This window comes from Euprymna scolopes, chromosome 34 (assembly GCF_053919585.1).
Source record: "Euprymna scolopes isolate OS-2025 chromosome 34, ASM5391958v1, whole genome shotgun sequence".
NCBI classification, from domain to species: domain Eukaryota; kingdom Metazoa; phylum Mollusca; class Cephalopoda; order Sepiida; family Sepiolidae; genus Euprymna; species Euprymna scolopes.
In genome coordinates, this window is record NC_136515.1 from 30,919,849 (window position 1) to 30,934,094 (window position 14,246).

Genomic DNA, 14,246 nt, shown 5'->3' on the forward strand with positions numbered 1-14,246 from the left:
TATTTTTTACTGGAATATTTAACAAACATTTTTTTCTTCAGCAACAGCATCGGAAACCAACCCATCTAAAAAAAGAATAGATTAAACAAACAAAAGATTCACTGCATGGGGTTAATCAACTCTTCTGTACAGCAGAGATGTGCACTAGAGTCACTAGACGGGGTGGAAAGTGTATCACCCGGAATTGCCCGGTTTCAGAATTTTGAGTCTTATTAGCCTTGATAACCAGTGCAATTGCAAAGAACTTTATAGTTATTGGGATTTGACCTCTGACATAGCTTAACAAGTGAGGTTGTGACTTTGATAGTTTTATACTTCACTTTGTTCTCCACTAGCTCACATCGCTTAGAGACTGGCTCTCAAACTTAGGGTTGAAATGACAAACTTTAAAATTGCTCAGACTTTGCTTTATTCACCACTAAACTCCACCAAATTAAGAGACTGACCCCTGGACTTAGGGTTAAAATAACTAAACTTAAAAATCGCACAGATTTCACTCTGCTCGCCCACTGTTCTCCACACCACACAAACTTAAAACTGCAAAACTTGAAAATCGCCCAGAATCCACACCATTGAGAGGCTAATCCAAATACTTAGGGTTGAAATCGTTAAACTTGAAAATTGCTCCTGTTGCGCTTGGCTCACACACTAGACTCCATACTGTAAAGAGACTGATCCTCAGTACTGGGGTTGAAATTACTAAACTAAAACAATCACCCAGGTTTTACCAGAGTACCATCCAGATATGAATATTAAGTAGGTATCCCAAACTAACCTAGTTTAGGATGCGAAAACTGGTAAATAAAGTTAAATTTCCTTTAACTTCAACTTGTGATATCTCGTTTATTTTTTGGGTTATTTTGATAAAGTTTTGTTTTAAATAAAATTTAATCTTTTTTGCTTTATAGATATATAATTCTTTTTCTTGTGTCTTTAATAGATTTTTTTTCCAGGCTACTTCAAGTTATGTCACTAATTTTGGTGAACGCCGCTTTATTTTTTACACACAAAAAATGTTGGTGTTTTTCAAATTTGGTGCGTGCAATATTGTGAGTCTCTACGTATAAAAGATAGTACCATTTTAAAGAAAAAAGGTCACTTATCAATATGGTGAGCTTAAAAAAGGGTTTTAAGTTGTTTTTCACAAAAAAAATCCAACTTGAAAACTTCAGTGAAAGAAATATGAAAGAAATTCAATTGAAAAATTCTGAAAATCACACCATTTTGTAGAGAAATATCTCCTCTTTAATAATCTGTTGGTGTCATATTACTACGCTCATAAATCAAGGACTGCCACTAATAAAAGTGACTGTAACTACACATCGAGATTTACAACTTAATGCCAAGTGACCGAAGTACGAAGTATGAAGTATCATCACAAAAATCAACTGTCAGCACGACCCAACGAAAACGTAAACAAACAACTTGTATATATACATATATCGAAGTTCTTAAGTGAGTTTGTTTTTGTTTATTTAAAAGTTATAGAACGTTATTGTTTAAAATAATATTTTTAGTGTGACAAGCGCATCAATAAAAATGAAAATTTACAATTTAAAAAATAATGTCAGTTGTTTATTTTCTATATCTTCTTTCAAACTTTCATTCTTTGCTTTATCTTCTTTCGGTTGGATAAACTTCAGCATTGTTAAATTATCTTTTAAAAATTAAACTGGGTACATTTTAATTAATTTTTCATTGTAACTGACTGCAAATTTTTTTTTAATTTTCAAAAATGTGCCTCATTTTTTTGTTGTTCTCTTGTGTTCTGTCAGACGTTTTTGATAAATTGTTAAATTTATGTTGATAAATTGTTAAATTATTTTTTATTAGACTGTACAGTTACATTACTTTTAAAAAAAAAATTAACAAAATATAGCTAAGTTTTAAGTTACGTGCAACAAGTCATCTGTAAATAAAAAAAATTAATTTCACGTCAAAATGTGCATTTTTTTTGTTTATTTTCTATCGGGCGTTTTGAAGATTTTGTCAAATTATTTTTTAATTACATTGTACATTACTTAAAAAAATAATAGTTATGTGCACATGACGCATAAATGAAAAAACTAATTTCACTGGAAAAAATCATTTTTTTTGTTTATTTAATAATTCCCGAGACGGTACTTCTACATTATCGCCGAAAGTGGAGACACCATTGTTTTTCGGGCACCTGAAGTTAAAATCCGAGGGAGAGATCAGTATTTTAAATTATGACCGAAGTTACAAATAAATAACAAACAAAATTAAACTAGATATTAATTACTTCTGGAAGGAACTATGGAGTAAAGTAAATAAAGAACGTGAAAGAGAACATATATTCGTAATTATTTAATTGAAAATGTTTCGATAATTAATGAAAACGGGAATGTTTTTCATGAAACCTATATATATTTTTATTATTAAAAACAGAAAATGAAAATGACATATTCATAATTGTCTAACCTGGGCGAGCACCATCTGAAAACCAAAACGTTTACTGTACAAAAATTTATCAAAATATAATTGTAAAAACATTTATTGAAAATTTACATTAAAAAAATATAATTTTAATAAAACGATTTTGTAATGAAAGCACATTGGATTTTTATAAAATAGTTTTTTTTTTTTGTTGTTTTTTTTCCAAACAAATAAATAATTTTAATGAAACATTTTTTAAATTAAAGCAACTTTAAAGGGTCAAGAACAAATTAATTTAAATGAAACTGAAAAATTATTACATATTTTAATTTTTTTAAAATTTATTTCCTGCTTCGATCATAGTTTAAAATACTGATTTCTCCCTTGGATTTCAACAACAGGTACACAAAAAAATTGCATCTCCATTTTCGGCGATAACCTGTAAAAGTACCCGCAAGACTTCTATCAAGTGTTTTTGATAAACTTGAACGGAGATATCTCAAGGTTGTGTTAGGTGTCAAAATCAACACCAGTAAGTTCAACTGGAAGCTGCTCTCTCCGACTACTTGAGAAATCCAGTTGATTCATTTCCACCTCCAAAGCAACAAAAAAGTCCCTTAGTGAATCTGCTGAACATTCAGATAACTCCTGCAGTTGTGATGAAGAACCATCTCAGTTATGAGCATCGACTACTATGACACCAACTTTTACATTGGCCAAGTCATCTGCATCCAATGGTATAATAAAATTTTTATCGCAAACCAAAGGTAGAAAAGATTTTTTTTCGATGGACTTCATCAGATGACATTGCACAGGTAGAGTCAGCATTTGTTTACAGATGGGGTTTTGAGGTAATGCCAGTTTCAAGTGATGGTAGGATTTGGAGTGTTCTTGATATATTTACCATAGCAGAAGCTTATGAAAGAATTCTGAGAGAAAATAAGGAAAGGAATTGTAGTAAGACCTCTGCCTATAAAATATCTTACTTGTTTACTTGTCTTTTAAGTTGAAAGTTTTTCAATGCTTGAGAAAAAAAAAAAATGACTTGTGACTTTTTGTATAACAAATTTCTAAATCTTATTGTTGTCGGCCCTTTTTTGGCGAGTTTAAATTCCCCAAAGTAAAAATATTTCTGTGGTAAAAAATTTTATTAGAAACAAGGCAACCATTTTTTCAAATTCCTCACCCCAAAAATTAGTAAAGTTGCAAAGTTTTAAGCTTCTACCTCCAATGGTTACATTTTTACAGCAATTTCAGTAACGTATACTTTTCACTCATTTTTTTTAACCCTTTTTTGCCCTTTTCACCAAATTGTTTGTTCGACTGCTTTTACATGGTCCACATTGAGTGGTTTTATCAATTTATAATTAAAAGAAAAAATTATCTTGATCTCTAATGTGTTAGGACTCATATAAGAAGATTCAATACATTAGCCATTGAAATGAAATTGATATGAACAGTTAAAGTTGCATTTCTGTGTCATATTTGCACTTTTTTCCTGTTGGTAGTGGAATTTTGCTTAGTATTTAGGTTGGTTTCATCTAATAATTATTGCTTTCATTAGTATTAATTTTCATTTACCACAAGATGACATTACATTTATAGGGAGTTTTCACTTGTTAGTAGCTTACATTTTTAGTTATATACTATGAAATTTGGCTTTTGGACCATGATAGCAAATTTTCAACTTTCCGACAAACTTTGAACGATCATAATTTGATGGCTAATTGGGCTACCAAAATAAATTTGGTACTTTTGTTTATGGTTTACAAAAATCTATATGACCACATTAATTTTTTTTAGATATAATGAAAATAAAATTTTTGTTTAGGATACCTATATTAAGAGCCTAAATTAAAACTTGTGAAAAGTCAGAGTGTACAATTTTTCAATGAATGATCATTGTTACTTTATCCAAAAAGACCAATCATTGGAGTGGAGTGTTATTCTTTCTTCTTTTGGCTTGAAATGGCCTTTGCTTCCTAGTAATACATATGTTGATAACCAGTGCCAGACTATTTACCTTTTTGATCTTTTCTTAATGTAAAGGAAATGGTGATTAGTCAGACAAGACTTTTCAACATCCAGAGCCTTCGCCACAGTGACTACCAGGTACCAAGTCACCAACCAGGACCCAGCACAGTTGAACTTGGGGACTTCACTTATTGGACGGCGTGGTAGAAGTGTTGGGTACATCATGATAATTTTTTGTAATTTTAGGTTTAGATTAATTTTCTTTTTAAAGTTTTTTCTTCAGTGTTATTGCATTGTAATTGTACTTGTTTCTGTTCATATAAAATGCACAATGGATTTCTTTCTCTAGATGCTAATGCTACTATTTTCTCTGACTTCAGATCTTCTGTGTTTGTCTATTTCTGATATCTACTGATGCAATTCTCTATCTATATAAAAGCCAAGTACGTCCAAGGATGGAATACTGTTGCCATATCTGGGCAGGAGCTGCTAAAAACAGCCTATCCTGCCTTGACAGAGTACAAAATAGACTTCGTGGCTTAGTGGGGGATGCCCTTTTCTCTACCCTGCAACCTCTCTCCCACAGAAGAGACGTTGCGAGCCTATCCTTGTTTTATCGTTATTTCCATGGCAGGTGCTCGTCTGAACTCCAATCTCTAGTCCCCCCTTGCCAATCTTTCACAAAAAACACCCGTCTAGCTGAATCCACTGCGAAGAATTTCCCCCACTCTATATCTGTGCCTAAATCAAAACGCGGATTCCATGAACAAAGCTTCTTTCTTAGAACTGCACGCCTGTGGAACTCTGTTCCGTCTGCCTGCTTCCCTCCGGACTACAACTTGGATGTCTTCAAGTCCAATGTTAACAAATTCCTAATGAACCGCCCCCTTAAATAAACACTTCATCAAATCTCCACACTAACGTAATGTACTTGCAATAACCCTTATCCCTGAGTGGCTTCTGGGCCTTGATAAGTGGTGATCACTGTGTAAAAAAAAAAAAAAAAAAAAAATTTCTACTATATGTAACTTTCATAAATACACATATTTTTCTTTTTTATTACTAGGCAAATATTTATTGAAATAGAAAATAAAATAGGAAAAGAACAACGTATTTTTTATTCTGTTTAGAAAAAAACATTATGAACATAATTATATTCTTAATTATTTTTTCCTAAGCCTCACTTGGACCATGCAAGATTTTCCTGATAGTATTGATTAAGACAATAAAATGTCTTACAAATCATGATTTTCACTAAATTTATGTTTTTTAATGAATATGTATGAAGCCACTTAACGTAAAGGGATAAAAATAGGTATGAAGCCACTTAACGTAAAGAATAGGTATGAAGCCACTTAACGTAAAGAATAGGTATGAAGCCACTTAACGTAAAGGGATAAAAATAGCACTTCAAAGTCAAAAACAAGCCAACAATAACTGTTAGATGGAATAGATCCTGACCTTAAAAATAGCATTTCTTCTTTCTTTGCCAAAAACACATTGCTCAAGGGATGTGACAGAATAAGGGAAATGAGAATTATGAGGTTGCCAAAAGTAAACCCAGGTTCCACTTTCTACTCTTCACAAACATCACTATAGAAAAATAAATGGTTTTTTTTTTTTTTTTTTTACCTAGGAGAGTTGCGATCAAGGTTACACGAATTTCAAAGTATCAAAATTATATTTGTTTGTATTCATATTTTTCTTGAATAAAACTACTGATAAAGTTACAACTGTAAACGAAAAGAAAACTATTTTCTAAAGATATGTGAATTTAACTACTTTTGATCAAGATCAAAGTGTAGTGGTCGTTTGCATAGTAAATAGTAACACTATTAAAAGCAAAAATTGAACTGAAGAAAATAATGACCTGGTGTCTGGACGATAGCATGAAAGTTCTTTTCTTGGAGTTGTTGTATACGATCTGATTTCTCTTTGGATTCCTTTTCATAGGATTTAATCTTTTGCATATATTGGTTGTTCAGGAATTTCAAATCTGCCAAAGTGTGTCCAGAATTTCGCATAGAACATTTCAATTCTGGAAAATAAACCAAGAGACAAAATTTCAGGTGTTTCATATTCAAATAAAATGCTTACATAAGCAGATTTATTTGAGTTAAATTACCTCCAAAACACATTATATGAAGAAAAGATGAGAAGAGATGGGAGAGGAAAGGTAACTGTGAGAGACTGGGAGGGAAAGGAGATAGAGGAGTAATAAGGCACAAAAAGCACAAAAGAGAAGAACTACTAAAGGAAAAAAAATGGAAGAGAAAACAGTATAGGTAAGAACACAATGACTTAAGATATGAGCTCTGATTTTTTTCCATAAAATAATTTCATCCATATTACTGTGAGTTTCCTTTTTTTTTTTTATAAGAAAGCATTGATTTTTAAGACATTATAAACAACTAGCAGGGCTACCCGGCGTTGCCCGGGACAGTATAAACAATGAAAAGACAAAAGCAGATATTGAACATATGTTTTATTCTTAGGGGAGAGGAATCTTTCAGGGTGAGAGAGAGAGAGAAGATAAAGAGTGTGAGAGAGAGGCAGAAGAGAAAGTTGTTCCATCCTCTTTCCCAAATTTGACTACTGTTCACGTTTGAACTCTCATCGTCGAGTTGATCCTCGAGTTGCCTATTGGCTTTGATAAGTGCTAATATAGAGAGAAGAGAAACAGGGTGAGAGAGAGAGAAGATAAAGAGTGTGAGAGAGAGGCAGAAGAGAAAGTTGTTCCATACTCTTTCCCTAAATTCACTACTGTGCACGTTTGAACTCTCATCGTCGAGTTTATCCTAGAGTTGCCTATTGGCCTTGATAAGTGCTAATATAGAGAGAAGAGAAACAGGGGTAGAGAGAGAGAGAGAAGATAAAGAGTGTGAGAGAGAGGCAGAAGAGAAAGTTGTTCCATCCTCTTTCCCAAATTTCACTACTGTGCACATTTGAGCTCTCATCGTCGAGTTTATCCTCGAGTTGCCTATTGGCCTTGATAAGTGCTAATATAGAGAGAAGAGAAACAGGGGTAGAGAGAGAGAGAAGATAAAGAGTGTGAGAGAGAGGCAGAAGAGAAAGTTGTTCCATCCTCTTTCCCAAATTTCACTACTGTGCACATTTGAACTCTCATCGTCGAGTATATCCTCGAGTTGCCTATTGGCCTTAATAAGTGCTAATATAGAGAGAAGAGAAACAGGGATAGAGAGAGAGAGAGAAGATAAAGAGTGTGAGAGAGGGGCAGAAGAGAAAGTTGTTCTATCCTCTTTCCCAAATTTGACTACTGTTCACGTTTGAACTCTCATCGTCGAGTTTATCCTCGAGTTGCCTATTGGCCTTGATAAGTGCTAATACAGAGAGAAGAGAAACAGGGGTAGAGAGAGAGAGAAGATAAAGAGTGTGAGAGAGAGGCAGAAGAGAAAGTTGTTCCATCCTCTTTCCCAAATTTCACTACTGTGAACATTTGAACTCTCATCGTCGAGGTTATCCTCGAGTTGCCTATTGGCCTTGATAAGTGCTAATATAGAGAGAAGAGAAACAGGGGTAGAGAGAGAGAAGATAAAGAGTGTGAGAGAGGGGCAGAAGAGAAAGTTGTTCTATCCTCTTTCCCAAATTTCACTACTGTGCACGTTTGAACTCTCATCGTCGAGTTTATCCTCGAGTTGCCTAATGGCCTTGATAAGTGCTAATATAGAGAGAAGAGAAACCGGGGTAGAGAGAGAGAGAAGATAAAGAGTGTGAGAGAGAGGCAGAAAAGAAAGTTGTTCTATCCTCTTTCCCAAATTTGAATACTGTGCACGTTTGAACTCTCATCGTCGAGTTTATCCTCGAGTTGCCTATTGGCCTTGATAAGTGCTAATATAGAGAGAAGAGAAACAGGGGTAGAGAGAGCGAGAAGATAAAGAGTGTGAGAGAGAGGCAGAAGAGAAAGTTGTTCCATCCTCTTTCCCAAATTTCACTACTGTGCACGTTTGAACTCTCATCGTCGAGTTTATCCTCGAGTTGCCTATTGGCCTTGATAAGTGCTAATATAGAGAGAAGAGAAACAGAGGTAGAGAGAGAGAAGATAAAGAGTGTGAGAGAGAGGCAGAAGAGAAAGTTGTTCCATCCTCTTTCCCACATTTCACTACTGTGCACATTTGAGCTCTCATCGTCGAGTTTATCCTCGAGTTGCCTATTGGCCTTGACAAGTGCTAATACAGAGAGAAGAGAAACAGGGGTAGAGAGAGAGAAGATAAAGAGTGTGAGAGAGAGGCAGAAGAGAAAGTTGTTCTATCCTCTTTCCCAAATTTCACTACTGTGCACGTTTTAACTCTCATCGTCGAGTTTATCCTCGAGTTGCCTATTGGCCTTGATAAGTGCTAATATAGAGAGAAGAGAAACAGGGGTAGAGAGAGAGAGAAGATAAAGAGTGTGAGAGAGAGGCAGAAGAGAAAGTTGTTCCATCCTCTTTCCCAAATTTGAATACTGTGCACATTTGAACTCTCATCGTCGAGTTTATCCTCGAGTTGCCTATTGGCCTTGATAAGTGCTAATATAGAGAGAAGAGAAACAGGGGTAGAGAGAGAGAGAAGATAAAGAGTGTGAGAGAGAGGCAGAAGAGAAAGTTTTTCTATCCTCTTTCCCAAATTTGAATACTGTGCACATTTGAACTCTCATCGTCGAGTTTATCCTCGAGTTGCCTATTGGCCTTGATAAGTGCTAATATAGAGAGAAGAGAAACAGGGGTAGAGAGAGAGAAGATACAGAGTGTGAGAGAGAGGCAGAAGAGAAAGTTGTTCCATCCTCTTTCCCAAATTTCACTACTGTGCACGTTTGAACTCTCATCGTCGAGTTTATGCTCGAGTTGCCTATTGGCCTTGATAAGTGCTAATACAGAGTGAAGAGAAACAGGGGTAGAGAGAGAGAGAAGATAAAGAGTGTGAGAGAGAGGCAGAAGAGAAAGTTGTTCCATCCTCTTTCCCAAATTTCACTACTGTGCACATTTGAACTCTCATCGTCGAGTTTATCCTCGAGTTGCCTATTGGCCTTGATAAGTGCTAATATAGAGAGAAGAGAAACAGGGGTAGAGAGAGAGAGAAGATAAAGAGTGTGAGAGAGAGGCAGAAGAGTAAGTTGTTCTATCCTCTTTCCCAAATTTCACTACTGTGCACGTTTGAACTCTCATCGTCGAGTTTATCCTCGAGTTGCCTATTGGCCTTGATAAGTGCTAATATAGAGAGAAGAGAAACAGGGGTAGAGAGAGAGAGACGATAAAGAGTGTGAGGGAGAGGCAGAAGAGAAAGTTGTTCCATCCTCTTTCCCAAATTTCACTACTGTGCACGTTTGAACTCTCATCGTCGAGTTTATCCTCGAGTTGCCTATTGGCCTTGATAAGTGCTAATACAGTGAGAAGAGAAACAGGGGTAGAGAGAGAGAGAGAAGATAAAGAGTGTGAGAGAGAGGCAGAAGAGAAAGTTGTTCCATCCTCTTTCCCAAATTTCACTACTGTGCACATTTGAACTCTCATTGTCGAGTTTATCCTCGAGTTGCCTATTGGCCTTGATAAGTGCTAATACAGAGAGAAGAGAAACAGGGGTAGAGAGAGAGAGAAGATAAAGAGTGTGAGAGAGAGGCAGAAGAGAAAGTTGTTCTATCCTCTTTCCCAAATTTCACTACTGTGGACGTTTGAACTCTCATCCTCGAGTTTATCCTCGAGTTGCCTATTGGCCTTGATAAGTGCTAATATAGAGAGAAGAGAAACAGGGGTAGAGAGAGAGAGAAGATAAAGAGTGTGAGAGAGAGGCAGAAGAGTAAGTTGATCTATCCTCTTTCCCAAATTTGAATACTGAACACGTTTGAACTCTCATCGTCGAGTTTATCCTCGAGTTGCCTATTGGCCTTGATAAGTGCTAATATAGAGAGAAGAGAAACAGGGGTAGAGAGAGAGAAGATACAGAGTGTGAGAGAGAGGCAGACGAGTAAGTTGATCTATCCTCCTTCCCAAATTTCACTACTGTGCACGTTTGAACTCTCATCATCGAGTTTATCCTCGAGTTGCCTATTGGCCTTGATAAGTGCTAATATAGAGAGAAGAGAAACAGGGGTAGAGAGAGAGAAGATAAAGAGTGTGAGAGAGAGGCAGAAGAGAAAGTTGTTCCATCCTCTTTCCCAAATTTAACTACTGTGCACGTTTGAACTATCATCGTCGAGTTTATCCTCGAGTTGCCTATTGGCCTTGATAAGTGCTAATATAGAGAGAAGAGAAACAGGGGTAGAGAGAGAGATAAGATAAAGAGTGTGAGGGAGAGGCAGAAGAAAAAGTTGTTCCATCCTCTTTCCCAAATTTCACTACTGTGCACGTTTGAACTCTCATCGTCGAGTTTATCCTCGAGTTGCCTATTGGCCTTGATAAGTGCTAATATACAGAGAAGTGAAACAGGGGTAGAGAGAGAGAGAAGATAGAGTGTGAGAGAGAGGCAGAAGAGAAAGTTGTTCTATTCTCTTTCCCAAATTTCACTACTGTGCACGTTTGAACTCTCATCCTCGAGTTTATCCTCGAGTTGCCTATTGGCCTTGATAAGTGCTAATATCGAGAGAAGAGAAACAGGGGTAGAGAGAGAGAGAAGATAAAGAGTGTGAGAGAGAGGCAGAAGAGAAAGTTGTTCTATCCTCTTTCCCAAATTTGAATACTGTGCACATTTGAACTCTCATCGCTGAGTTTATCCTCGAGTTGCCTATTGGCCTTGATAAGTGCTAATATAGATGGAAGAGAAACAGGAGTAGAGAGAGAGAGAAGATAAAGAGTGTGAGAGAGAGGCAGAAGAGTAAGTTGATCTATCCTCTTTCCCAAATTTGAATACTGTGCACGTTTGAACTCTCATCGTCGAGTTTATCCTCGAGTTGCCTATTGGCCTTGATAAGTGCTAATATAGAGAGAAGAGAAACAGGGGTAGAGAGAGAGAGAAGATAAAGAGTGTGAGAGAGAGGCAGAAGAGAAAGTTGTTCCATCCTCTTTCCAAAATTTCACTACTGTGCACGTTTGAACTCCAATCCTCTAGTTGCCTATTGGCCTTGCTAAGTGCTAATATAGATTGAAGGGAAAGAGGGTGAGAGAGAGAGTAGATAAAGAGGGTGAGAGAGAGAAAGAAAAGAGAAAGAGGTCTAGAGAGAGAGAGAGAAGAGAGTGAGAGAGAGAGAGAGAAATATGGTGATAGAGAGAGAGTTAGGAAAGAGGTAGAGAGAGAGAAGAGGGTGAGAGAGAGAGAAGAGAAAGGGAGTGAGAGAGAGAGAATGAGAAAGACGGAGAGAGAGAGAGAGAGAGAGAGAGAGAAAGAGAAAGACGGCGAGAGAGAGAGATAGAGAAAGACGGCGAGAGAGAGAGAGAGAAAGAGTGCTTGGGAAAACTGCGACCTTATTTTCGTGTACATAAGCGGCCTGATACTGATACCCACCCCTCCCCCTTCAAGTTTAACTGTGCACGTTTGAACTCTCATCCTGGAGTTGCCTATTGGCCTTGATAAGTGCTAATATAGATAGAAGGGAAAGAGGGTGAGAGAGAGAGAGTAGATAAAGAGGATGAGAGAGAGAAAGAGAAGAGAAAGAGGTCTAGAGAGAGAGAGAGAAGAGAGTGAGAGAGAGAGAGTAAATATGGTGATAGAGAGAGAGTTAGGAAAGTGGTAGAGAGAGAGAGAAAGACGGCGAGAGAGAGAGAAGAGAAAGGGAGTGAGAGAGAGAGAAGAGAAAGACGGCGAGAGAGAGAGAGAAAGACGGCGAAAGAGAGAGAGAGAAAGACGGCGAGAGAGAGAGAGAAAGAGTGCTTGGGAAAACTGCGACCTAATTTTCGTGTACATAAGCGGCCTGATACTGATACCCACCCCTCCCCCTTCAAGTTTAACTGTGCACGTTTTAACTCTCATCCTGGAGTTGCCTATTGGCCTTGATAAGTGCTAATATAGATAGAAGGGAAAGAGGGTGAAAGAGAGAGAGAGAGAGATAAAGAGGGTGAGAGAGAGAAAGAGAAGAGAACGAGGTATAGAGAGAGAGAGAGAGAGAAGAGAGTGAGAGAGAGAGAGAAATATGGTGATAGAGAGAGAGTTAGGAAAGTGGTAGAGAGAGAGAGAAAGACGGCGAGAGAGAGAGAAGAGAAAGGGAGTGAGAGAGAGAGAAGAGAAAGACGGCGAGAGAGAGAGAGAAAGACGGCGAGAGAGAGAGAGAGAGAAAGACGGTCAGAGAGAGAGAGAGAAAGAGTGCTTGGGAAAACTGCGACCTAATGTTCGTGTACATAAGCGGCCTGATACTGATACCCACCCCTCCCCCTTCCAGTTTAACAGAGTTAGAAAGTAAAAAGAAAATGGCTAAACCTTTGTTTACATGTTTTACAAAGAGCAAAGTCACCTTCGCCGGCAAAAAACTTCAAGCAAAAATAAAAACATTTTCCCTACGTCAATTTTCGTGTAATTTTGGAATTTTGCTTTTTGGAGTGCGATAATTCCGTTGGTAATAACGGTTCGAGTCGAAAACTAATATTTAACTGTGTTATAGTATCAATTACTCCTCCGAAGGCAGTTTTTATGTACCTCAGCCGCAGCCGACATTTTACTGAGCTGACGTCACGTCACGTGATACGTAATGAATAACGTTACAATGACAGGTTTTTTGGGGGCCCCCCTGGGAGAAAAACGATCAGTTGACCTCCTTCTACTGGTCCGTTTGACGTGAAATTTCGATATTTGTCATCCGGGATATGGGGCTTCGATATGATACCAAATTTATCAAGTCTGGTTCCGTCTTTCAAAAGTTTTAGCGTTACAAACAAACATACATACACACAGACGTTTAAGAATTATATATTACTAGCAGGGCTACCCGGCGTTGCCCGGGACCGTATAAACAATGAAAAAACAAAAGCAGATATTGAACAGATGTTTTATTCTTAGGGGAGAGGAATCTTTCAGAGTGAGAGAGAGAGAAAGAAGATAAAGAGTGTGAGAGAGAGGCAGAAGAGAAAGTTGTTCCATCCTCTTTCCCAAATTTGACTACTGTTCACGTTTGAACTCTCATCGTCGAGTTGATCCTCGAGTTGCCTATTGGCCTTGATAAGTGCTAATATAGAGAGAAGAGAAACAGGGGTAGAGAGAGAGAGAGAGAGAGAAGATAAAGAGTGTGAGAGAGAGGCAGTAGAGAAAGTTGTTCCATCCTCTTTCCCAAATTTGAATACTGTGCACGTTTGAACTCTCATCGTCGAGTTGATCCTCGAGTTGCCTATTGGCCTTGATAAGTGCTAATATAGAGAGAAGAGAAACAGGGGTAGAGAGAGAGAGAAGATAAAGAGTGTGAGAGAGAGGCAGAAGAGTAAGTTGTTCTATCCTCTTTCCCAAATTTCACTACTGTGCACGTTTGAACTCTCATCGTCGAGTTGATCCTCGAGTTGCCTATTGGCCTTGATAAGTGCTAATATAGAGAGAAGAGAAACAGGGGTAGAGAGAGAGAGAAGATAAAGAGTGTGAGAGAGAGGCAGAAGAGAAAGTTGTTCCATCCTCTTTCCCAAATTTCACTACTGTGCATATTTGAACTCTCATCGTCGAGTTTATCCTCGAGTTGCCTATTGGCCTTGATAAGTGCTAATATAGAGAAAAGAGAAACAGGGGTAGAGAGAGAGAGAAGATAAAGAGTGTGAGAGAGAGGCAGAAGAGAAAGTTGTTCTATCCTCTTTCCCAAATTTGAATACTGTGCACATTTTAACTCTCATCGGCGAGTTTATCCGCGAGTTGCCTATTGGCCTTGATAAGTGCTAATATAGAGAGAAGAGAAACAGGGGTAGAGAGAGAGAGAAGATAAAGAGAGGCAGAAGAGAAAGTTGTTCCATCCTCTTTCCCAAATTTCACTACTGTGCACGTTTG

General features: G+C 37.4%; 1 protein-coding gene across 5 annotated transcripts in view; it reads right to left on the reverse strand.

The window, feature by feature from the left end:
• Positions 1 to 14,246, reverse strand: part of LOC145259152 (centrosomal protein of 135 kDa-like) — a 493,729-nt gene that overhangs the window by 377,958 nt on the left and 101,525 nt on the right. For all 5 annotated transcript variants that reach the window (XM_080116863.1, XM_080116866.1, XM_080116865.1 and 2 more), the window contains exon 3: positions 6,242 to 6,409. In XM_080116863.1, coding sequence (XP_079972989.1) covers positions 6,242 to 6,409 — 168 coding nt within the window. The remainder of the gene's footprint in view (positions 1 to 6,241; positions 6,410 to 14,246) is intronic.